The 26,597-nt window shown below is 40.4% G+C and overlaps 1 protein-coding gene across 1 annotated transcript in view; it reads left to right on the top strand.

The window, feature by feature from the left end:
- DLG2 (discs large MAGUK scaffold protein 2) overlaps positions 1 to 26,597 on the top strand; it is a 1,017,318-nt gene that overhangs the window by 109,502 nt on the left and 881,219 nt on the right. Inside the window, exon 4 of the mRNA XM_075050147.1 lies at positions 11,100 to 11,242. Within this exon, the coding sequence (XP_074906248.1) occupies positions 11,100 to 11,242 (143 nt within the window). The remainder of the gene's footprint in view (positions 1 to 11,099; positions 11,243 to 26,597) is intronic.

Raw genomic sequence — 26,597 nt, 5'->3', positions numbered from 1 at the left:
AGAGGCGGCTGAAGTGAGACTTGGAATATAGTTAACCCAGTTTTCTACACGTGTTCTTGCTTTTTCTGCAGCTTAGGCACATATCAAAGGGATAGGTTGGTTTTAAATTATTTGGAGCTTTATTCCTTCTCCATCTATCCTTTGCATGCTTTCTTTTAAGTGCAAACATTGAAATACTCGATGTCTTCGGAGTTAAATATAGCTGGGCAGTAAGAGACAACCCTCTTGAGTTTCAGGCACGTAACTTTACGGAGTCGACCTCCGTCCCCTGCGGCTCACGTGAAGCTCCGTGTTTGCCCCCTGCACGGACACGGTCCTTCGGTGCCCTCGTTGCCCTCGCTTAGCCTGGCTTATGGGAGTGCAGGTGGGAGACGAAGACGGAGACTGCACCCCGTAGTCGCGGATGGTTGCCTTTGCAAAGCATCTCACCGAAAATGAGGACAGAGTTGCGGCTTAGTGCCTCTCGCGTTACCTGGCAGGCATATGATACCGCGCGCTAGAGAAATTGGGGTTGTGTGCTTTGGTATCGGAATAAAGTTGGTTATTGAGTACGGAGGGTGATGCTCCGCTAAAAAGCAGGGCCTTGGGCTGAGCAGATCTGTACTGCTCCACTGAAAGGAGACTGTGAGGTGTTTGCAGTGAAATGGTGAGAGAGATGCAGAGGCACATTCCTAGGTGAGACCTTGAAGTGGAAAAATTAAAGGAGGTAAAGAATCGCTCTGGAAGGTGAAAGAACTGGGAAGGAAGGCTGTATTTTAATGCTTTGTCTTAGCTTTATATTAAAGTGATGGTCAAAAGGGGTTAGGTAGGAAGATGCTTCTTTGTAGGTTGACGAAAAAGGCCAGGAAGCACTTATTACTAATTCCTTATAGACTGCCACAGGGTTTTCCTAAAAATGCTCTTACATTGCCTTGGAAAAGTGTGTCTGATTTGGATTTCTTGCTCTTGTCGTTCCTAATGGACCACGCCCTGAAGCTTTACACAAGAATAAACCGATCTACCGTTACTGCATTTTTCAGGTATGGCCCATCAGCATTTCCTTAAGGTAAGGGCTGGGTATCTGAGACTCCCACACCATTCAGTGAGAAACTCAGTGGGGTGAAAGAGGCAAAATGCTGGGAAAGGCATGAGACCAGCATGTGACATTTCTTGTGCTTGGAGGTCACATCAGTTAATCATGACACACTACGTGTCCAGCCTATTAACAGCACCGACAGCGTCAATTATATAACTGCCTTTCCTTTGGAAGCAGTTGGAAAAATGTAATATACCCTGAAGTACTAGCCCTGTGCAGGTAGGTGCTTCGTGATGACACCTTCTGCATGGTATGGGGTTTCAAATTAGTTTGGCGGAAGGAGGAATGATGTTGTTAACTATCCATGGTAAATGGGAAGGCAGAAATTAATGGTGTAAAGAGGCTGATGGAGACGTTTTCCTGGGCTGAGTTTGTTATCAGGCTGTGCTATAACGGCAAAGTTGTAATTTGCCATGTGCCTGCAAGCGTTGGAAAGTAAAATACGCAAGTACCTTTCAAAAGATCAGATCCTTGGGATATAAATGGTGAATGACGTGCATTAGACAAACCGCTCCCTTCCTGGCCTTCTCCTTTCCTTGGGTAGCAGCTCGGGCACTCTGTCAGGTAGGTTTTGAGGGCTTTTGTAACATCAGCTTTATTTTAAACTGTTGGAGGTGAAAGAGCCGCTCAGGCTCCTGCTAAGGTGCTGGTACCTCATTCCTGCATTGGAGCCGTGGTGGTCTTCATGCTGGGAGTGCACTATTGTGTGTTTGAATGCTATCCTGCAAAGACAAACTCATCTCTCTGTTCTGGCAATGGCCACGTCTGCTTAGAAGTGACATATATATATAAAAACACATATATAGAAACACATATATACACACATATATACACTCTGTGTCCCCCTTTTCTTTTTCTGTTCAGAAGACGATGCTTTAGTTCTTTTTAAAAACAAATTCCTTTCACCAGAAAATATTAATAATTTAGGGAATGCATAGGCGGGATTACAGTCACTGAGTTGAACCTGTGAACAGCTATGATTAATCCTGAGGTGACTTAATCACTCCGTTCCTAACTCCCCCCAGGATTTCTGTGCTTGCCCTAAGGCTGCTTCAGGCATCCCTGGAGGCACGGCTGGTATCTGGCTGGGCTGCTGAGTACCTGCAGCTACCCCAAAGCCTACAGGTCCCAAGACATGGGCTAGATCTTCCATTTACCCTACCGACTTCCAACCTATTTATGCACATCTGCAGTGGAAAAGCCTATATAAAAATAATCTGACTTAGAAAGGATTATAGAATGATAGAATGATGCATCCTTTTCTGGTTCTGGTCTGGTATATGGTATTCCCCTTCATATTCTGTGGGAAATTGGCTTTGCAGCTTGTTCCTTTCCAAGACTAAAAAAAAAAAAAAAAAAGGCGAGGAAATATATAAGCTATTTTTTTTCTATCACTGCTACCTCAGATATGAAAATATACCTGCAGTTTTGATATTGTATTTTACAGTGATTTTTTGATAATTTTTCCTAATTATCCCTATTTAAAGAAATCATATCTCAAGCACTCGAGCAATAAAATCATACAATAAACAAATTATATAACTGAACAGTTTTCTGGTATTGAACTCTCTGTTACAGTTGTTTAAGTGCATGCTGGAACCATTCAGATGAAAGTCTGTTCATAACTTCTGTAACCCACAGCGGGGCTGCATGATCCTCCAACAGGATCAGAAATGTACAGTAATAACTGTTAACTGCTGCACAGAAACAAGGGAAAATCTCTCCGGTAATGGCTTTGCATCCAACTCTACACACAATGAATAAAGCCTCTTCCCAAAGGTGTATTTTACTGTTGTCCGTAAATAACTTTCAAGGTCTCCGACTGCTACATGCAGTGATACACAGTGCTGAAAAAAGCTGAAGGTTTGCATTTAAGTTTATAGGAAAAGAACTGATACAAACCATCATTTTTCAAAGGAAACTGACATTTTATGAAAGGTCTATTCTGAAGCACAGGAAACCTTGCCTTGGCTCTCAGTTCTTTCTTAGCTGCCACTTTTGAACGCTTAGTAAAGTTAACAGCACTTTCTATTTACAGAGTTTGCTATCGGAAAAAAATCCTGGGACAGGTTCGGTTCTATGCCTGGTTGTCTGGAGGTGCAGAGCAGCCAGCGTGGGCTGGTGGTCCTGCTCTCTCGCAGATTGTGCGTTGATCTGCAGGCCCTGGCTAGCGTGTTCAAAACGAAACCTCGCTGCAGGATTTGGGTCGTGCTGCTCTGCTCTTCTGCAGATCAAGCTTCAGAAACAGAATGAGCAGAACTGAGTGCGGCATTTACTAATTTAATCTACCGTGCCCACTTTTACACAATTAGCAACCGTAGATGTTAACCATAACATATTGTCAACGGTAAATGCTCAAATCCAGACTGCCATGCTTATTTATGAATAAGGGGTAAGAATATATAGGCAAAACTTAGTAATACACTCAATATCATCACTGAGCAGGCTTAAATACTGACTTTACTGTCTCACTTACCGGTTTCTAGTTTTCACTTGTTAACATAAACATCGCTCACATAGAGAGGGCTGCAGGAATTATTTTGTCTTCTCTGTGCACAGCAATCTGTGTTGAATATTTTATTCTCCCTGGATTTTGGACAGCTGCCTTTGAGGCAGATATTCCTAGCTGAGAAGTTTGGGAGAGCTCTGATCGTATTTTGGTATATTACAAAAAACAATCATGATACTACTGTACAGCAAAGCCAGAAGTACTCAAAACCATTTTTTTTTTCATACATCTAAATAACTATTGCAAAAGCCATGAATTACTAACCATTTAGTTATTTGTTACAGCACGTAGAGTGTTTCAGAGCTTTTTTGCTAAAAAGATATACTTTTGCTCAGGTATGTAACTGCTTAGTAATGGTTCGTGCCTCAAAGAGCTTACAATGTAGATGCACAAAGAATCATAGAATCATTGGATAATTCAGGTTGGAAGGGACCTCAAAAAGTTACCTAGGGCAAATGAAAGGGATTTGCTGAAGCTCAAGAATCAAGACAGGTTAATAACAGAAACCGTATTTCTTGCTGCCTACTTTGGTACATGTTCTACTGGAGTATGCTGCTTTTAATAGATTTAGGAACATTTATCAACTGTAGGCATTTGGCAGAAGACTGCTACCCTGGCTTGCACTGCACTGTTTCGCTGCCTGCGTGGAATAGAGAACCTGTTATCTCCTTCTGCTGTAACTCTTGCTTGTTGGGTTGGCATCTCTGTTTTTCATGCACCAAAAGCTTATGTTTGAAAACCTTGCCACAGGGCTCCTAAATTTCATTTTGATTTGACATATCTTGGTGTTACCTCTGCAAACTGCAAAAAATAAGCCTTGAGCTTTTCCTTTGTTGCTGAATCTCACACCACCTTTATTAGTGCAGACCCAAGGCAAATATAGGTGGAGCCCTGAGGATGGGATAGAGCTGAAATGGGAAAGGCATTTTTGAGTGCTGCTGCACTGAGGGTTGCTAATGGGGGCAGGTTTGAGCTCACCATGACCGTAAAGCTACGTACCAGCTTGATAACTGGAGATCTGCCATTTCTCACATAGGGTCTGTGCCATAGTCCTGCTTCAGTTGAAAATTCACCCAATTTCAAGTTAAGGGTTTTTTTCTCTTACTTTTAATTTTCTCTTATAATGGCTATTTTACTCAATATGGAAACATTTTACTTGAAAAGAAACACAAAACATAGTTGCGTTTGGTGAAGTATGTTATTTAACCTCTCTTTGGAGCGCTTCCATGGGCAGGGCCTTTAAAGCCCTTTACTGGCAGGCTGGTACGATCTCTGATCACTTCCCTGCTACTTCTACTGCGTGAATCAGTTTTCCTTCTTGAACAACATCCTGCACAATCCTCCTTACTCCTACCTAATAATTTAGACCAGATGGCTGAAGCTGACCCAGCGTAATCTACTCCCCAGGATATAAATGGTGCCATTTAGACGTACACTGTAATGTTCCCTTAGTTAAAAAAAAAAAAAAAAGACTTGCAGCAAGAGCCTGTAACAATTGACTTTATTTTGATTCGCAGTGTTCTGCCAGACAGTAGCCATTTGTGCTGGGTTACACAACATTAAAAGGTACATATCAGACACTATCCTACACATAGACAAAAACAGTGTCCCAAATTTCCCGGAAAGGAAACAGCTTGTGTTTGTGTGTTGCCTTAGACCCCCATTCCACCCTGTCCTTGAATGCCCTGGAAAAACAGATGGGAGTTATACTGCAAAGCAAGTCAGGGCACTGGCACAGCATAGGAAAAGTGAATTCCATTGCTAAGGACCTCTAGAAGGAGGAGAAAAAAAAAACCCTTTTCTTTTTGTCCTACAGAATATTTATTTCAATTCCCAGTTTGGGTCTACAGAAGTATGATGCACAGAGAACTCATTTCTTGGGTAATGGGATTCTACGTTGTTAATGACATTACGGTTAATTGCAGAAATGTACAGCTCTCTGCAGAAGCAACAGACAATTACTGCAGACACCAGAATATTGGTGCCATTTCTAAATGGTCTCAAGACATCATCTGCATAGAGTGAAGAGGGGTGGTAGCAAGATGTATGTAGCAAGATGTATGTCACAAGGAAATCTTCTCTCATTGCTAAGCACAGACGAAGGTAACAGCTTTCGGAACAGCCGTCAGCCCAGCGTACACTCTTCCTGGAGGTCAAAACATGCTGTGGTGGGTAGGTGTCTGTAAGTTCAGTGGACTTTGGATAAGGTTTGGTGCATGGAATAGTTTGCACTGCTCTCTTACAAGGAGCCACATGTACTGTCAAGTCACTGGGGAGGCAGCATTTGCTGACACATGCAGTACAACTTCAGGCTAAGCAATGTACAAGATTATCCTTTTAAGCTTAATTGTTTGTGTTCTATAAAATATAGATGGTATCAGAAAGCCTGGCATCAGCTTGTTTGTTACTGGAATACAGACTTTCTTCTTCCTCCTCTTATTTTTTTAAATGCAAAAGAGGTACAAGAGATTGTTCTCTCCACTCCTGCTCTGGTTTTCTTTATGCCCCATCTTCTGAATCCTGAGTTTGGTACTCTGCAAATCTATCCTCCTTGTACAGCTGCATTGTAAACCTGTACCAGCTCGAGTGGAGACTCTGCATTTTGCAGCTGATTACCTTGGAAAATCCATCTTTTGGTATTCTCACCTCCTAACCCTCTGCATCAATTAGGTACATGCAAAGTGCAGCTACAGGTCAGCTGGTGTTAAAGAAGAGATATATTGGGGTAATCCCAGCTGCTTGGTGCACTGGGACACACGTGCCTTGGTGGCTAAATTTCTGAATGTGCGTGAAAGTACCGAGGTGCATTTGGTACCTGCCAGTGCTTCTCTGTGTAGGTGAAAATCCTACAGGTGAAAATCATACAGACACCAAAGCTGTCTCACATACTTCACCCAGCCTTGGGGCTACCAGCTGGATTAGGTTGATTGATTAGGCTGATTTACACAGTGAAGACGGGTCAGTAGTAGATAGGGTACCAGCAGGCAAAAATAGGAGTAAGTGCTGACCACTTTTCCCTTCTGACTTTAAATCACACCAGTGAGTACCTTGAATAGAGGAGAAAGCTTGTAGGAGTGAGTGGCTCCTGCCTCGTTCCTCACACACCGGGAATTGCTCCAGATTTGCTCCTGCGGCTGCATCTACTGAAAAGAGGACTTTTTAGAATGGAGTAACGTTGTCCTGAACCCAGTGATGATTCTGGAGCTCCTGTAAGTGGGTTATTGATCACGAAGGGATGGACACACCTGGTGTGATCGTCTGTGGGCCTCGGCAGTTCAGTCCTGCTGGTTTGCTTCTCTTTGAGGCCTTGCGCAATTTTCTCAGCCAACGCTATATTGTCCTTAATGTTTGTTTTGCTTTGAAATGAAAGGAAGTATGAAAGCGTGTGTTATCATTATTCTCTTCCTTTAATCTTTGCTCCAAAGTTAGTCCTCTCAGACCTTTAATCATCTGTCTTTGTCTGAATTCCCTTCAATTTACTTCTATCTTTCTGGTGCTGAAGTGCTTACAGATGAATGAGGAATTGTATTGCTTTATCTTGTTTTTCCTCATTAGAATGCTGGTGAAAGCCCATGGTCACAGAAGACAGAAAGTAGTTCAGGCTATTCAACATTTTTGCCTTTTCATATTATTTAACCCCTTTGCTGTGAGAGCTCTAAAGTGTTCCTATAGCAAATGGATATTGTGATGCATATAAATTGGAACAGAAATTGCACTGGAATAATGGTTGTAGGGCTGCAGCACGAACCACTCAAATGTCAGAAAATGGCAGAGTTTAGGCAGCCTGTTCAGCTTTGATCACACGTTTTTCCTTCTATGTAGTTGCTGTCTGAAAGAAAGGTTGCTCTTCTATGCGAGTAGGACATTATTCTTTGTCCAAATTATTTTTATTTAAATTTTCTTTATTAAAAAAAGTGAGGTAAGAGTGAGCACAACTCTGATTTGAGCTTAAATAATGAATAGGTTTTTTTAAACGGTATTAAAGAAAACAAGACTTCACACTGAGAAGTGCACCCATCTTTAGTAAGGGAAAGTGCTCCCTGGTATATCTATAGAAGTTAGACCTGCTCACTCTTGCGCAGGTCTGTAAGACAGAAGGGGAATCCCTGGAGTTTGCCTGCAGAGCACAGGCGCAGTCACGTACAGAATACTTGTCTGTGGGCATTTGTAAAGTGATACCAATGCGTTCCCTACCATGCTGATGTAGAGATAATTTGTTTTCCTGCTTCCCCAGTGATGGAATCATCCAAAATAAAACATATCATGGTATCTTTAGGATTTCTTCATATTAGAATATATATAATTTCTTGTATGCAATTCATCTTTATGAAGCAAAACTGACAAAACATTTGGGCTAGGCTAAAGGAAGAACAAGTAGAGTTTATTAAAGAAAGTAATCTCTTAAGAAGTAAATGAACAAATTCAGTTGGACTGAAAATCCAGTGAGATTCACAGACACTTTAAACAAACATGAATTCATTGCTTAACAAAATGTTTGGAACGGTACAGAAATTCAAGCAGCTCATCTGGAGAGGTATTTTGTGCTCATGGACTTCATCAATAGTAATGTTGCCATTTCTAAATGAAATCTGAACTTTTCATGGAAGGGAGGGAATACAGTGCCAAGAAATACTTGGTGCAGATTTCATTTGTGTAAGATTTTAGTCTCTTTGTTGAATTATCTTCCTGTAAGTCCCTGCTAGGACACAGACTGTATTTTGGTTATTTTACATAACAATTACCATGCTCTCACAACTACCTTTTATGACCTTGGCTCCAAGCTTGATTCTACAGCTGCTTGATCTCATCACCTCCTTCACACCTCTTTTCCCACCCACAGTAGTATTCAGCTGTTTACCCCTCCTAGTACGATTACACCTCTCGCGTAACGGAGGTGACTCGATAGAGCAGGTTTTACTCAGAGCAAATTACAGATCCTATTCTCTGCTAAACTCGATTGACTGCAAGGTGCTGGCTGCCCTTGTTCCATAGAAATGGCAATTTTAGCTTATGGAATAACAAAGCAACCAACTAAGTGAATCCTCTGTGCTTTCTTCTGTAACCGCATAAGTACACTGAAATGCTCTTCTCTGCACACCAGTGATCATTATTCTAGTGAAAGCAACCCACAGCCTCCTCAGAATAGATAAGGACCTTTACAAAGAGACTGGGGTTTTTAATATTTATTTTGCACACATGCATACACATGCAAATGTGGCTCACGTTATTTTTAATGAAAACACTAGGGCAAGGCAGTCTTTAAAGTTAGAGTGAAAGCACTGTTCTGCTGTTCCTTGACTGACTACTGTCAACCCAATTAATACTCTGATAATGACAGCTATGCCAGCTGAATGCCACTGCCACAGGGCAATTTCTAGTTTATTTCTGCAAAGTATTTATCTAGAGATAATTACATATTAGCCTGATATGTTTTACTTGCAGTTGCAATACAGATTGACCTGGCATCAAACCATATATTACAACTGTTTGCAATTGTATTATGAGCTTTCAAAATGACTGTAAAAAAATTCTCCCCATCGAGAATGGAGAAACTTCCATTCTCATTGCAACTATCCTACAGCTTTTGATTTTAAAAGTAGGTCCTAGTTTTAATGGTGGAATTAAATGTTCTTAGCAATATGAAATATAAATTAGAAGTTAGTATCTACTTTCTAAGGATCACAGTTATTAATCAGAATTTTTAATTTTAACATTAATTTTTCCCATTGTACATGAGAAATAGAGTACATAATGAGTCAGAAAGTTGTACAAGAAGTTAGAAGAAAAATTCAATTTCAGTTGTTACTAAGCAGGGAAGAGTGGCTCCTAGAGATCTGGCCAGAGACTTAATGTGAGGATGAGCACAGACCCAGTTCACTACATTTGACTGGCCCCTGAAGGATGCAGAAAATCAGGGTGCCTCTGGTGTGTGCCTCTCGGTGCCTCCTCCTGCTCCGTCAGTTCTGCTTGTCACACACAATCCCGTTCAGTCTCCTATTGTGTGAGACGGTGTGTAACAGAAAATGCAGATGTACCTCCACGGCAGGTTATTTATTATAGTTAGAACCAATGTCTTCCTGGCCCAGATGTGGGATCTGACCCTGTATAACAAAATCCTTGGTTGCTTCTGAAGTTCAGACACGACCCCAATATTTTCCTCTTTGCCAGACAGTGTCTATGGCTAATGTTGGAACATTTTTTTTTTCTGGTCAAAGAAGCTTTCCTGGGTAACATACTCTTTATTTTTAGATGTGCTGGAGCACCCTGGGGTGTTTGGGCTCCTGATATTTTCAGGTATAGATTTATCACAGCTTCCATTAAAAAATGTTTTCTGATTGTCTGGTTACCTTGAGGCTACTATTATTCAATCCAATTTAAGGTAACATGCAAACAGAACATTTCTTCACAAAATAGAAAAGAAAACCCACAGTCACAAAAGTTTATGAAAGACCCTGTGTGAGTGCAATAAGCTTGATTTTTCCCTACAATTTCTTCACCTAATACCAGAAAGGTTTCTCTGTCCCCTTCTCTGCCTTTCCTGAGACCTACCTGACAAGGGTCATGCCTTCCCACATGGTAGTTTTTATAAAGAGTCCCTCCTTTGGAGTCCTAGGGGGTATCCAGGTAGATGCAATCTTTCTCCCCGAAATGGTTTTCTTTTGTTGTTATCCAGGAGAAAGTCTGTCCATTGTTCTTAATTAAAATAATATGATGGGTTTTTTCTTCTTTGGCGAGTCGAATATCTGTTAGACAATGTGTCACCTCCTGAATGTGACTATCTGACTAAAAAATTCTTGCCTGAAGGAAGGGAAACACTTTTTTTTTTCCCCTCTCCTTAGGTCATTACATGCACAGGTTTTAGTGAAAGTGTTTTCACTCCTGGGTCTTGTATATCTCTTCATACCCCATGGAAATAAGTGTGATGGACACACCTGAAGAAGAAATCAAGATCTGGCTTGTTACTCACTCTTGGTTGAAATCAAACATTAACTAGCCACTTCTGAGTGACAACAGGTTGAAGTGATGAATCCACAAAGTCTTCCTTTAAGTTGTGCATCCCACTTACTTAAATATAATGCACCTGCACGTAGGGCTGGGAGTGGCTCAGGTACCTGGAATGGGTGTCTGACAACAAGCTTCTCTTAGGGTATTTTACACCTGCAAATTTCTAGTTTATCGGTTAAAAAGATCTGTGACTTCTCCCTGTACAAGGGTCTGTTCTTCCTATATCGTTCAGGTGTGCGTGTAACATGTTCTTTGAATCTCTTCTTACAAGTATTATTCCTTTACTTTGAAATTATTTGTAAAGACCTCTTTACAATGAGAATATGCCTCGAGAATCTCATTGACATTTTAGAACACAAATTTGCGTATCGGTGCTTTCTGCTAGAAATGTAATATGTGTTTATCGTTATGATGTTAATGTGTAAGTATATATTGGCCAAAGAAAAACACCAGGAATTGAAAAGCCAACATGTCAAATAACGTCTTTTGCTCATTTCTCTTTGCAAACAGATATTCAAGAGTTTTATGAAGTGACACTGCTAAATTCCCAGAAAAGCTATGAGCAAAAAATAGAAGAAGCAAATCAAGTTGCAGAGAAATGGGAGAAGACAACATCTGCTACAGACCATGAAAATCTGCAGAAAAACCAAGAGGTAATTTAACAGATTAAGAATTAAGATATGTATAATAAGAGAGATGTCTGCAGCCTGAGAAAGGCCATGCAGTGATTTATAAGATTGAAAGAATGGCATTAATTAAGGAATTAGATGAGGATATGGAAGATGTATAGTGTTATCACTGACCTTGAATATGTTGCGAACTTCTTCATCCTTTCAATTGCCAGCTGTCAAAGGGGAAGTAAAAAACTGTCTCTTTCTCATCCTTGGTGTACTTTACCTGATACCTGGTGTCTGTGATTACCCCCAAAAGAGAATATATCTCCTCTGCTTGCTAATGACCACTGAGGTTATTAATACTGCAGTGATTCTACCCTGTGTAAAAACTTTAATAGGACTTTTCATATTTCGGGGACTGACATTGGGCTGAACTTTTCCATAGCCCAAGTGCACAGAAATATCAACCAAAATAATCTCTGTATGAGGAATAGATATATAGAAGAAGTTTATACACCGTTGTTTTTCTTCTGTAGCCAGTGGAAGGATTCAAAACTTTTCTTTGTCACCACTGGCTCTAATCTGCCTCTGCCTGCCCCCAGATTATTATTAACTAAATTAGTAATCTAAACTAATGGCCTCCCACCGTGTTTGTACTTCAAAGACAAAAACAGAACCCACAGAACCAAGCAACCAACAGCTCTGTTCTTAAACAGTGAGACAGAAATAGAGTGGGCGTGGACTGCAAATCTCCAGACCAAAATCAAAGATGAGGGAAATGTATAAAAATTTCCATTGTTGTTATGGTTCGAAAGGATTTTCAAGTTTTAAAAGTTGTTCCAAAACACTTCCCATAGGAATGACTGTTTTTAAGAGCTTTCCTCTTTTTAAATGTAAAACCCAGAAACAAATTGCAGTTCTACATGACATTTTATATGTGATTCTTTAAAAAGATAAATCAGAATTGCAGGTGGCTAGAACAAAACCCTCTGAAGAAATTTATTGTAAAAATTAATTAGCAAAAGAAGCTTGCAGAATTAATGAGAACAAGCAGTCTGATTTTGAGTGAAATCAGAACAAATGAGTCTTAACATTAATGTAGGTTATATCCCATGAATGATTTAACATTTGAGTGCCAGCTTGAAGACACAGCTAGCTAATCTTTTTTTTTTTCCCCACAAAGCTATATGCTTTAAAATGGTGAAAGTGTATTCCAGCATGTTATCTCTTGAAGCACCAGAGAAAGACAGTGGATCACAGACTCTTTTCATTCCAGCCTCATCAAAGTATTTGACCCTCAACCCCATCCTCCTTAAGCTCATTGCTGTCTGAGGTATGCTGCTAGTCTTGTCCAGGAGAATCTAAACTCCAAATTCTATGCTGAGAATAATAAATATATAAGGCAAACTCCAAACTTTGCTCATCTTATGAAAATGACATTCTGATTTAAAGCAAAAACATAGAAAACTATTGCTTAGAAACTGAAATAACCATTTCAAGCCAGGTTACTGGCAGTCAGGGGCCAGGGTACCTTCATTTTCAAATTTGCTGTCTATCCATAAATTTCATCAGTTTAATACGTGCACAAAATGTTTAGTCCCTTCAAAAATCATACCTATATATGTTTTAAGGGTTCAACTGCAGGGAAAACAGACTGGAAATGTAGGCTTTTGGGTTTTTTCCCTTTTGACAGCACAACATACTATTAGCAGTTCCGAGTCAGAACTGATCAGTGCATGCTGAATGTACCAGCTGCTGTATGAATACAATACAGTACTTTGCTTTCTATCAGAAATTGCCTTATGAAGATGTAACTGGATAATATAATACATCACATAAATTCTTATACATGGTCTAGTCCTTATGGGAAATGATGGTTTTGTACTTTCCTTTTCCATCCTCAATTACATGTCCCAAATGTGAAAAGAAAAAAACCCTCCCCTTTTCCATGCAGTGTTCCTCTGCAATAAAAGCCCAATTATGATTGTTCAGTCCAGAGGCCATCCCCCTTTCACGCCTCCCACTTGAAACCTTCCTTGGCTGTCAATATATTTATTTTCTATATAAATTGGTTCTTTTTCTGTATTTTTGTTCCACTCTTAATTGTTGATAAAAAAGAAAAGCAGCTTTCACTGTCCCGGCCAGGTATCCTGTGAACCCCTCCTTTGTATTGATGTATTTGCTTTTCCGAAAGTATAGACTTTTAGATAACAGAAAAGTTTTTAGATTGTTATTTGCCATAGAGAGATAGCTGGCCTCTAAACTCTCTCACCTGGCATCTGTGATCACCATAGTGGTTTGTAATAAACTGCTGCTAGATCTTACAGCGTACTGGGACTGGATCTTCATCAATTAAGAGAGATGAAAGTGTCACAACCCATCCTATAATCTCCCATCATTGTCAGGGGGTGCCTCAGAAGAGAGACATCTCCCAGACTCACAGACTGTAATTTTGAATGGCCTTTGCAAAAGCAAGTGAAAAGTCAGGGGAATATATTAGCTCACCATATGTGCCAGAACCAGTTGCATCCAAATTATTAGCGTGAATGACCCCATATAGCACCCTGGGGCTACAAACAATGGAATTCACAAAATGTGTTGGGGTTCAGCGACAGTTACTGTTGTGTTTTTTTTCTCCCCAGTTTTTTTACTTGCATGCTTCTAGTTAAATTCTGTGCTGTTCATGTATTGACCGTGAAGGAACTCCTGGTCCTCATGAAACCAATAAATGTTTTGGTATGGGCTATGCACTTAAACACATCCTTGTTTTTTACTCCACTGTTAACAGCTTTGTTGGTCATTTGAACCATAGATGACATCAGTGTTTCCAGATGCAAAATGCAGTATTACCTACCATCATATTATTATTGCATTTCACCCTGTACAGAAACTAAATATATGTGGCAATGTATCTGGCAGAGATGTAAATGTCATAGACCAAAATAATTTCAGTGGGTGGGTGTTAGTGAATAAGAAAGAAAGATGGATGTATATGAATGGTTTTTTGTGTTAATCTATCCCTGTTGTTTTCCCTCCTGTAAATCCAACTTGACAAAATCAACTTAAATTGGTGGATAGTTTCAGAATCAATGAAACCGTGTTTGGGGGGCAAGTTCAGTATTCACTAAAAGTATTTACCAGGTTTGACTTGTGAAGGCTCTTATTTGTTTCACATATTCATACAGCAAGCAGGGAATGTGACATATTGGGTAATAAATGAAAAAGTCCAACATGTTAGTTGTGATGTAGGAACTGTAGAATATAGCTCTGAAGAAGACCTAAAAAAATCTTGTTGTCCATTCTCTTGCCCTAGGGCAGATCAACTGTATTTGAACTTTTCCTGACATGTTTGTCTAATCTGTTCTTTAAAACCTCCCACGGTGGAGAGTTAACAACTTCTCCAGGTAACTTGCTCCCTCACTGATGGAAAGTCTTTCCTGACAGCAAACCAGAGTTTCTCTAACTGCTATTAGAACCCATTAGTTCTTGTTCAATTTGCAGTAGACATGGCGAACAGTTTACTCAGTCCTGTTCCAAAAAGCACTTAAACATATGTTTAACTAATCATATATAATAACAGAAGCTTCCAGCATCTCTGCTTTTCTTTCTCTCACTCATTTTAAAATGACCTTTGTGACCTGCTCTTCACTAGCAGCGTTGTCATTTTAGCTGGTATGCCCATGTAACAACAAATGCTGGGTCCTAATGAAAAATCTGGTCTTTTAGGAAAGACAATATTTAGTTGGCTTAGACTGGTCTCAAAGGAGCTGTAGTTAGAGGTATGGAATATTTTAGTTTCCAAAACAAAAAGCCGTGAGGCACTGTGGAAGGCAATTAGTCTTGATGGCACAGGCACTGTATATCTCTCTGTATATCTCTATATCTCCATGTATATAAAAAAATTTCCTGGAAACTACTCTGCAAGATTTGTTTATTAATGAAAATACACTAACTCAGGATTTGGGCACTGCAGGTTTTAATTCCTCGCTGTCCAGGATTAAGGTCCACAAAACCCAGAACACACCTATAAACTAACAAGTAATGAATTAAAAAAAATGGGGCAAGACGTCATTCCCTTAGAATCTGCCTCATTAAGATGTTGATACCTTATCCTGATTAAGGTTCAGAATCATGATCTCTTTTCCGTAAATAAGACCATAGCTAGACTTCTCTTGCAATGTGCATAAAGGCACTGCTGATATTATTTTCCTTATGAAGAAGTTATTTGGTTGGGGTGTTTTTAAAGCATGTGGAAATCTATATTCAGCTCCCTTCTTGACTGGAGAGGAGCTGATACTGCTTCTCTTTTCACCCATGAGAGTGCACTGTGCATTATGCCAGCAGGTATTATTTTGCTCTTTCTTCTTGGGCTGTTTCCAATTTATATGGAATAATTAAATATTTATTGGGACAGAGTGCTGACACATGACTCTCTAGCCTAGAGTTTATAATTATTACTGCTCTGATGAGTATTAAAGTATAGCATATTTTGTCATCTTTGGCATACCCAAGGGTGGCATCCTCCATCCCCAGCATCAGTGTTGAACTGTTGTAGATGCAAAGCCCTTCTCCCTGTTACCTCTCAACCCTTCTCTACCTTCCCATTGTCACCACCACGTATATTCAAACCTGGAAGCAGGAGGATTTAACAGAAAAGGTTAAGAACCATACTCCAAACAGCTAGTATGTAAGGCACTGTCACAGGAGCCATATGGTCATTCCTCTCAGACCGCATTTAGGGGATGCGGGATGCCGCGCTCAGCGGGAGGGTTGGCGGCACGGAGGAGTGGAAGTGTGTTCCGAGATCACCTTGTGGAGCAGGTTGAGAAGGTATGCCAGGAACGTAGTTTGTGGATGAAGACAGTGCTTAGGCATTGAGACAGTTGATACAATGCAGACAAGCTCATTTTGGGAACAAACAAATGCCAGGCAGCTACCTTGAGAACGTGGCTGTGGAGAGCTGACACGACGAAGATAATATGCCTCTGGAGTTTCTGAGGATCTTGGGTACTTTTAAGCTGAGTTATTTCACATCACAGTTATAAAGCACCCACATTGGCTTAAACCAAGCACGGATTATCTTGCCCACGTAGCCTGGTACCTGGCTTCTAGCAGGGGCCAGGAGCAGATGCTCAGGGAAGAGTAAGGAAAGGTTAAGTCTGTATAATGGGTGCTTTAGCTGTTTTGCAAGTCTAATCTTAATTTGTTTGGACTGGAAGCACAGAAAGTGCTCAGTGCTGGGAAACTCAGTGTTACCTTATTTTATAAACATTCAGCGTGGTATTCACCGCAGCTAGCGTGCTGACTGGGGATGTGCCCAGTCTGCTGCTGGAAATCATGAAGACAGGGTTTGTTTGTTATTTCAGCTCTGCCAAAGAGCTTTGTTACTCCTTTGGAACAATCTTATAACACCAGCATTCACAACTTGAAAGCATTTTCTTGAAATTAGGGCTCTTAAATTGTCCCTATTGGAGAGAGAAGACTGATTCCTTTTCAGCCCTAGGAAATGCGAGACAGAGATTCAGCTGGAAGTGGTTTAATTTCAGGTCTTCCACTGCTCAGAAGAGTGTTCTCACCCTACCCAGATCCAGATCAGGCTGGGGAAAGGTACTCTCCATCTCTGCTGTCAAAGCTTTGCAGTAGTGCAGCTGAGTTCGTGGGTTACTGGAGCCTGAGAGCGGGTATGCTGGTCTGAGCCTGGCTCCCCAGCTTAGCAAATGGTCACTTGCTGGGAAAAAGTCTTCTTCCCTCCCAGGACCCTCTGCATTGCGTTAAACAGCCACTGGATAAAGGATGTCTCTCACTTAAATGTTGTGTAGATAGATACAATTAAAACTGTGAGATACTCAGAAAATACAATAATGGAGAACATAAAAGTACCTAGATGGAGGTATCCATCTGGTAAACAAAAATCGAGTTGCTCTTTAGCTATGACAATAGTAACGCTGCTTGAAGCTATGGACTTGTGCTCAGCCCCGGACACTCATTAAAAGACATAAATTTACCCTTGTTTTAACCTCCGTTTTCGTTAGTTTGGTCTCCAGTGCTACTTATTTCTGGTCAGCAGTGTTTTGACCTTTATTCAGATGGAAAATTGAGGTGAAGGAAAAGAACACTCTGCTGTCGTGCTTCCGTATAAATCTGGTAGCTGAAGGTCTGTTTGTCCCTGCATCGTAGCATGAAAGGACTGTTTACTTATAGGGCACATGGTGCAGATACTTTTAGCCTATTGAACAAGAATCATTTGCAATTATTGTGCAAGTTTGGTCATCGCACACCGATCTCGCATGCACAATCTACAGTCGGTGCAGTGTGATATCATTGCTTTGAGACGGTCCCCGAAGATTCCAGTTCTTCATCTAATTCCTGTTGTTCCACGCATTTCTTATGCTTACAGGCTCGTTTTGCAAAGACAGTCAATTGCAGTGTGCAAAATGAATCCTCCTATTTCTGCTTGCTTTAGGAATGTCTGCTATCCTTGTACCCAGCTATTATAAACATTGTAATTACTTCTCTGTCCTTTAAGTGCTGGCTTGTTAAAAGTTCCAGTAGTAAACCCCTTAAAAATCTTCTGCCTGGAGCAATTATCAAACCATTAATCTGTTTCACACTAACAGCTTGTCTGAAAAATGTGGACCTGCAAGACCTTTCTATATGTGCCTATAAAAATTCAGTCTCTTCTCTGGATTTTTGTTTGTTTTCTTTGTAACTGGGTACAGCTTAATTTGTATGGCTTGGTTTACTCCCAGGAGCCAAATCTGATTCTGTTTAAGTGAATATACTTAATATGCAAGAGTCATTAGGTATGATCAACCATAATGTTTCATTAGAAGGGTTCAAAACATTCAGTTTTATGTGTCTGTTTCTTCACTAGATTTAGCTCCTACAGTATACATTTATCTGATCGAATGCAGTTTGTGTCTGTGGGTTGATTTTGTACCAGAGCCAATTCCCATGTAATTCTGTTTGGCACCAAGTTTGCCTTCAAGAAGGCAGCAGTCTTTTTAAGGGGTACGGTATAAGTGACATGTTGGTTTGTGTTTTGCTAGTCATGTTCCTTTTGCACCCAAGGCTGTGCAACAACCATAAGTAGATAATTGTTTAACAACAATGCTCAAGCTTGGCTTCGTGGCTTTTTTTAATGCAATGATTTTGCCATTTTATTTTCTCTGCATTAATAAGGTATGCTTTACTTGCAGAGATTATTTTATACACTTGCCTTCTCAAAAGGTTTGGCTAATGTTTGGAAATGGATAACTGCGAAGTCACTGTGTTATTAAAAACCTTATTTATGACTAGCTGCAGCTAAATGTCTTGCCCATACTGGGTATCCATGCTGGGCCTCTATTTATAAATTTGTTATTTGTTCTGTGGCTTGTCAATAACTTGAGTGCCAGCGCGTCTGTTAAATGTCACTTTAGAGTTGTTTCTGAGTGTGTTTTAATCTGGTCAGGCCAACGTTTCCATTTTAAACCAAGAGGCTGGACGTCTGCAGAACAGTGTCATCCTGTGGACAGAAAAGCTCCAGAGTGCAGTATTCTGGCCTCCATATCCCAAATCCCTACAGGAGAGTTTTCTGATGAAGTCGTGATGCTGAGAGTAGGGCAACACGCATGTCATGCCACTCTCTAAACAGACAATTTCTGTCCTGCTGGGCAAGTCTTGGAACCAGACATCACTCTGCTTTTGCCATCTCCTCGTGTTTGCATAGGATTAGGCATGCTCACATAAAAAGCCTTTTCCTTTGTTGCCTCTCACTTTTATTTTAACATCACTATCATATTGGTGTGCCTTGTGTGAGAGTTTAGAGGACTCACTGGTCTGATAGCTCCCTTCTGACAGGGAGACTTGATTTAGTTTAATAATTGTTTATTTAGTTTAATAATTGTTTTCTACTGACATTGGTGGGAGAGGGAACAGAACTGGAATCTCAGCATTAAACAAACTAAACCGGATCAGCAATGATGAAAGAGTCACATCCACCACGGCAGGTTTATTTGTTTTCATTTTTTTTCACATTTATATAATATGCCTATCAAACAACCTCTAGGCAGTTTTCTGATCTGGGATTTGTTATTACATCTGCAAAGGATTGGGAGCAGGCCAGAACAGCTGCTAGGGACCAGAAACAATAATTTTCCCCAATGAAAATGTGCCTAAATATTAACCAGCATACAGAATTAGCCAAACTTTTAATTAAGCAATGAGTCTTTATTGTGATAAGCATTGAGGTCAGACTATTGTGTAAATTCCACTGCTGTGTATCAAGGTCAAAAATGGTAGATCTCGTAGTTAAAGATACTATGAAAATATCACTTAACAAAAAGCTCTTGCGATTTTAACATATTTTTTCTAAAATATTTTTTCTAAAACATGATATGTTTTAACAAGAGCTGTTGTCATACCAGAGTAATCTGAAAAAATTACCTACATAAAAACATCAGAATTTCCCAACAGGCTTCTACCGCAAGCTAGCAGTTCCTCTGAAGAGTATGTGATATAATTCATTGTTTCTAATAAGATTCTGAGAAGTTGTATTTTAACCACCTGCAAAAACAAATACATCAACGCTTAAAAATATAGTTCTTTGCCCTGTAAAACTGTAAGTGTTCTGTAAAATTGATATTCAGGGATGAATGTACTCTAAGTTTCATTCTAAAAATATTTCAGAGCAATTTGTCTCACTTACACGTTTATTAACTCTGACCATTCACCAATCTGAGCAACTAAGCAGGAGAATTCACTGCCCTCCATGTGCAAAGGACACAGGTCTCCACAGAGAGGTTTAAGAGCCCATTATATATTTCTGCAGCCTACCAATACTTCTTTATTAAAATGCTTCTTAAATAGTTCCCAAGAATAAAGAAAGATATCACCCCAAGACTTCTGGATCATATAAAGATCACCCTGGGAGTGATTTCTTGAATAGGCGCATATATCTTTGCTCAGTAAGATAAATATATATGAAGGAGAAAATATCCTTCCTGCTTTGTTTAGTTTTTTGTAAACTGGGACAGATACTTGCAGTTTTTAACAAATAGTAAACACGATCCCAAGTGTAACAGTGTGGGAAATTAAAGGGAAACTGTCAACTTGAAAATATAATTTCTCTCCATGTTTTTTATGTACAATATAGTTACAAAGAAGATGACTAGAACCACAGGACTTTATGCATTTTCAGCTTGTACATTTTGCACGTTTGGTGCTTAACTATTGCCTGTACCACTTTAATATGTAACAGGTTATAGTGAAAACTGCCCTTGGTTTAGAGGTGAGACAATTTACTGCTTATTTGCCTTTACAATATTTAGGTGGATCGTGAATAAAGCGTTTGTCTGGACCTTCGTTGTACTGTGATGGAGTGAATGTCACCCTTAGCCGTTCTCCTCCTCCTTGAAAAGAGCCTTTAGGAACATGTTTCTTTCTCCTGTGTAATCTTGATGCGTTTCTCATCCAAACGGTCTTGTCGAGAGATCGCTTTCTGGGCTTATCTCTCTAACCGTATTTTCCTCGCTGTTGGAAGCCTCTCTTGACTTCCACCTTTCCACCAGACCAACACCACCCTATTTGTCTGACTTTTAAGGCCAGTCATGACCCGTCTCGTCTCTGCATCTCTACCCTTGTACTTCTCTAGCGATCGACCTCCACGTCTCCTTCCTCAGCTCCTCGAGACGTACTCGGTGACAAACTTTCCCCATATTGCCACCTCCAGTGTACAGGAGCTCTTCGGAAAGAGCTGTGAGACTATCTCGTTTCATCTTTAAATTTGTCTTTTGTCCCAAAAGAGAGGTGGTTGCAGCCATAGCAGTAACTTCTGATACGATGTCCTCCTCCTGTTGATCAATATTGTCCCACTGTTTGCTCGTGTTTCTCCAATTTCTGTTGTCCTAAACCAGAATGGACAGTTTGATGGAGCAGAACCCCCATGCAGTAGCACAAAGGAGATGTAATCTGTGGCTGGACATCTGCGGCCTCATGTCTCTGTGAGGTGCCTGTTCTCCCCCAAACCCAGAAAACTAGTTTTACAGATGAGTTCTGAAACTGAATTTTTAATACATCTTCAAATATCTCATGTTTTAAAAAAAAAAAAAAGTCAGGTTAGCTGAATCTCACACTTTCATCAGCCTGCATAGACCTACACAATGCCGGTGGGAAAAAATAGTGGAACCCAGTAATGGCTTTCTGTGCCTGTGAATGATTTCAGCACTCCAGCCGCTGCTTGGCTGATACGTATGGCTGCTGCTGCTTTTCTGTCAGGTCAGCCTTGTTACTACATAGTTATAACCCCCATAGTGGTGTTCAGTTCATTGTGGCAGCTGCATAAAGTGTCTTCACTGAAAGGACAAACTGAAGTGATGAAGGTTTCCCAGGCCTTCCAGTTCTTTGCAGAAGTGTAAGGGAGCCTGCCTGGTTTTCTGAAATGCTGTGCCCTGTCACTGTGTATATATATTTTATTTTTTTTTTAGCTCAGCATTTTCAGGTACTCAAGGTGTCTCTTTCTGAGAAGAGACAAGGCAAACAGTTGCTGTACAAGCTGGAAAAAAAAAAATAAATTAGGAGTAACTGACATAGTGGATCTGAAGTCCACTTTCTCAGAGAAGGTTTTGGAAACTGGTGGAAACAGAAATGGTAACTTTTAAATTGTTATTGTTTTAATTGACCACTAAACCAAGGTTGATCTGTCTGTTCTGGAATTTGTTAATTACAATGAGAAGGACAGAAAGGATCTGCTGAGAGATTTCAGGTCATTCATTACGTCAGACTGCTGCCTCTCACACATTTTTTGGCGCTGTGGTAGTTTGTAGAAAACCAGAGGTAACAAAACAGACAACTTTGTCTCTTCCTCAGGAGTAGGAAGATTTATGACAGACATATGCCTCCACTTATGTAATCAATATTCTTTTTTTGAGATATCTTGTACTTTTTTGACAGTAAATGCTGCCAGGGTACCCAAGGGTATCTTTGCTAGGTCAGCAGCAAGACTGTAACTAGAGCTTCCAGTATTCAGGATGCTAACTATGTTGTTGCCTGCAACAGTCCATCTTCTGCTGTTGTGGGTGTATTTCTTAATGCTGTTTCTTAATTCAGTATCACTTTATTTCTTAGTCGGCTTCCTTGCTTTTGTTCCCACCTAGGGAATGCGCCTGACACACACACACACACACATCTTTGCACTCGCAGTGGATACTTCTGTTACTTTTGAGGATTAGAATTGTCATATATTGCTCTTCGCTTGCAAATTGTCATGATCTCCTTACGCTGGGACAAGGACCGAAAACCTCCTTATGCTGATGCTCTGTTCTATGGAGAGCCATCGCAGAGAGGGGAGGACTGATCCGATGTGCTTGCTCACTGCTAGGCAGAGCGCAGTACTGCAGCTTTCTGTTCAAATTGTAGTGAACTTGGAAAATAAGCGACTTTGTGCCCAGCTTCACAGTGGTTTGTTGCAGCCCGGCCAAAAAGACCGCAAAGGCTGGGATTGTCTTTGTGGATCGTGACCGGGGTCTTGGTCACAAGTATGTGGAAGAAGATTCCTAGTTAACCATAGCTGAGAAAACAGGCATTGTGATATTTCCAAACTGTGAAATGACATCACTGGTTGCAGATATTTGTCTTAATAGTAGGAACTGTATTTTTGCCAGTAACCTTGAAAAGTACGACATTAGAATTGATCGTTGCTTTTAGGGGCACCTCTTGTGAACTCTCCTTTACCACGTACTGCACAAACAAGTATTAAGAATATGATCTTGCTTAACTTCAGCTTTGGTTATAAGCTAGTGAAATGTGAAGCTGACCTCATAGTAATAATGCAATAGGTTGTAAAGAATGGGCTATATGTAAAGAATAGCACGCAGAGCTGTGAGCTGTTGACATGAATGAACACCAATGTTTTTATGAGGCTTCTGAATACAACCAGAATTGGAATTTGAGCCCCTGCTAATGAGAAGTGAGGTTGTAGATTAACTAGCACATTAAGGTGATGGGGGATGTTTCAAGCAAATATTCATCAACAGTGAAAATATTTTCAAATAAGTTTTTCATCTGGCATTCCTGCAAGCCTATATGTCCATCTCTACCTGAGTCAGCCACCTCGATGGTAGATACATCCCAGCAAAAATGAGAAAGACTTATCTAAGCTGCCTAGACACATTTCAAATGCATAAAGTAGCAGACAGCTTTAGTGTGCGGTGTTGCAGAGTCAGAGACAGGTTTCATGAGACTGAATTTATTGCCTCATCCAGGCTCCCTGTCTGATAGTGTCATCCGGACCTCACTGTCGGTGAGCTGTGACAAGGGCACTGTTTCTCAAGTAAAAAAATACCAGCTTCAGCTGGCAGCTCTGGAGGATTCCTGGTCCCTGTAGGAACCCAAGGGGGACATGCGTGAACCATATGGGCTGCGTAAGGTAGTATGTATGGCAGGAGCATTACATGGACAAGGAGCCTTCCTCCCTACCACCCTTGGCATCGCCCGGTACACGAGGCATTTGCTCCTTTTCTCACGATGCAGTTGACGGTGATGTTTGTTTAATGCAGTTACGGCTGCCCTTGCGCTTCTGTGCTTCTCCAGCCGCAAGCTCACAGAAGCCAAAGTCCCTGTACGGTCAATAATTTTTTAATAACCTTGGTCAGTGTCTAGTGTTAATAGTTCTTGGAGTCCTCATCTGAATGCACAGGTTTCTACCATCTCTCCATTAGGCAGTGGCAGATTCTTATCCAGCATTTAGCTCATGACAGTCGTAATAAAGGAAATTGTCTGGCAGCTCCATGGAGCCTCAATCTTCTGCAAAACATTTAGGGAATGTTTGTTTTCCCTTTCACTATACATCATCATCTGTTTATCAACATTTAGGGAGCATGATGATGTATTCTGCAGTTTAATGACCTGAGTCATTCCACTTAACTTACCTTTTGAGCCCTTTTCCTTTCATATATATATATCAGTGCGAAGCATTTTGTAATGCTCTGTAGGAGGGAAGCTGAATGAAGAGAGATGGCACTGTGTTTTGCCGAAGGTTTTGTTTAGCTGCAGTATTTTTGCATGTCAGCATGAGTATATATGACTGTGTAGCTCAGCAGCCATGACTTAGCAAGGCAGCCTGCCGCTGTAATGACAGCCAGTACTTGCTTCCCCTCCCTGTGGCTCTCGCCGAAACAAATATTCTTCTATACCAAGGTTTAGGATGCTTCAAGCAAATCTCAAGAAGTAAAAGTCACTATAATATTCTCCAGGGTTTTGATTTCATGGTGGGTTATTTTGGTTTTGTGTGTGTGGTTGTTTTTTTTCCTTGTCTTTAATACTGGCTTTATATCCCTGCATTAGTGCAAAATACCTTTGGTCTTCCTAAGTATCACTTTGACATATCAGCCCTGTTCTCAAAATGGGACTGTTTTATTCCTGCTATTGAGTAGACTGACTTAAATTCGCCATTTCTGGCAAGAACGCGCACAAAATTTCATCTCAAGTGAAATGTGGGTAGTTTCCTCCTCTGTAATTTCTCTGGAGGTGTGTAAATAGGAAGAGACTGTGTGGGCCAGTGGTGGAGACAGGAGACTGGATTCTATTCTTAGATTTGCTATGGACCTGCAGTGCATCATAAGATAAATCAGAATTCAATCACTTTATCTGAGTAACTTCTTATTTAAATGTATTTCCTACAAGGTTATCGTGCAGTACTTGGCACTGTTGGGTATTTCTCCTATTTGGAATTGTTATAATTCTATTCTTTTTCTTACTTTAACGTATTACATATAATTTTTATAATGAGGAATAGTATGATCAGAAACAAAAAGAGATATGAGGCTTGTCATAGTGAAAATGTAGTTCTAGACCTTGTCCTAAACTGTGTGTGGTAACACACGTGCACACTCTTGTTCTCCTGAGAGCTGAGGGATACAGTCCTCTGAAAGCAATTGTCATAGCCCTCCTGACTGAAGTAGAAGCTATTATAGTTATCAGTAAATGAAGAGCTGCCCCCAAAGACCAAGGCAGTCCACAGGAGCCATTGCACTAGTTCTTTCCCATCAAAACCTCTAACCTTACATTTGTAAATACCCTATTATCTCTAATCTGAGGTCACTCCACACCGGCTGTATGGAACAATGGTCACCAGCAGTTCCTCATCTTGCACCTTAATATAATTGTTATTAATTAATACAGTCTCTCTCATTGCGGTTGTAACAGGGAACCAGATAGAAATGCAACATCAGCAGTTAGGTAATTGCAATTTAATTGAAGTTTGTCCGTTTGCAGGGGTGCAGAGCTGGGAAAGGTGAATGGGCAACAGCAGGCTCTGCCAACAGCTAACTGGAGGGGAGGAGAAACACCACCCTCATCCTCTTTCTTCCTCCCATCATGATACTGTTTGATTGTCTTGGTTTGTAAAAAGATTTGAGCCAACTCCTCAGAGGCCCCAAAAGTTTAGGAATCACTTCTGCTCCTGGATAAAGGCGAAGTCTAGCTCATCACGTGCTACACCAGCATGTATGAAATGTGGAAACTGCTCTGTAATATCCTCCTGGCCTGGAGGGCACTGCAGTGATTTACTTAGCTGCAGAGATGCAAAACATTTATGTTTGTTGCTGCTGCTGCCTCGAATCTGCTATAGCTATGCACCTTTCTGAAGAGTCTAGTACTCAATTTATTTCTGGTTTTCAGGGGAAAAGGCACCAACTCAGGGCTGTTATTGTGTAGGTCTCCTGTTAAGATCTTGACCTCAAGCCATATGACTAGTGTCCTAAGGGGGACTACTGAAGTAGCAGTTCAAGCTAAAAGGCTCTACATATCCTTGGGACTTCTGGCAAACCCAGCACTGAGCCCTGGAATTGGTAATGAAATTCCCACACTGTGCTGTGAACATCTTTGGAGGGAAAGTATATTGGTCTCAAGAAGAATTAAATGTGAAAAGTACAATTAAAAAATATTGTCTTATCGTAGCAACCAAAGCAGTTGGGGTTTTTTTGGTTGTCTAAAAAAAAAAGCCGCACTGATGCAATAAAAAATGACACAAGAGAATAAATGTATCAAGTCGTTATGGCAACTGAAATATGTAGGTTGGAATTTATGTATCCAGAACTTACTTCTATGTAAGTAAAATAAACATTATCCTTGCTAATTAAAATATCATGCAAATATTATTTAATTTAAAATCATTAGTCATGTTTTCTCTTACAATTAATGACTTACTTTCTGTTTTCTGTTTCCAAGTATTTGCATTTGCTTCCAGCTGTGGTCTGCTTGTATTTTCAGGGCAGGATTGTGATTTTACTAATATGGGCTTAAATGCAGAGGGACTCCGCTGCAGCTAATGAATAAAATGTATGCAGATGGGCACAACTGGAATCAAAGCATGTGCTTTAACATGTTATTCTTACTGCAGCTGACCTTTCTGCTC

Source organism: Buteo buteo, chromosome 18 (genome assembly GCF_964188355.1).
Source record: "Buteo buteo chromosome 18, bButBut1.hap1.1, whole genome shotgun sequence".
NCBI lineage: Eukaryota > Metazoa > Chordata > Aves > Accipitriformes > Accipitridae > Buteo > Buteo buteo.
This window is presented reverse-complemented; position numbering and strand designations above follow the sequence as displayed.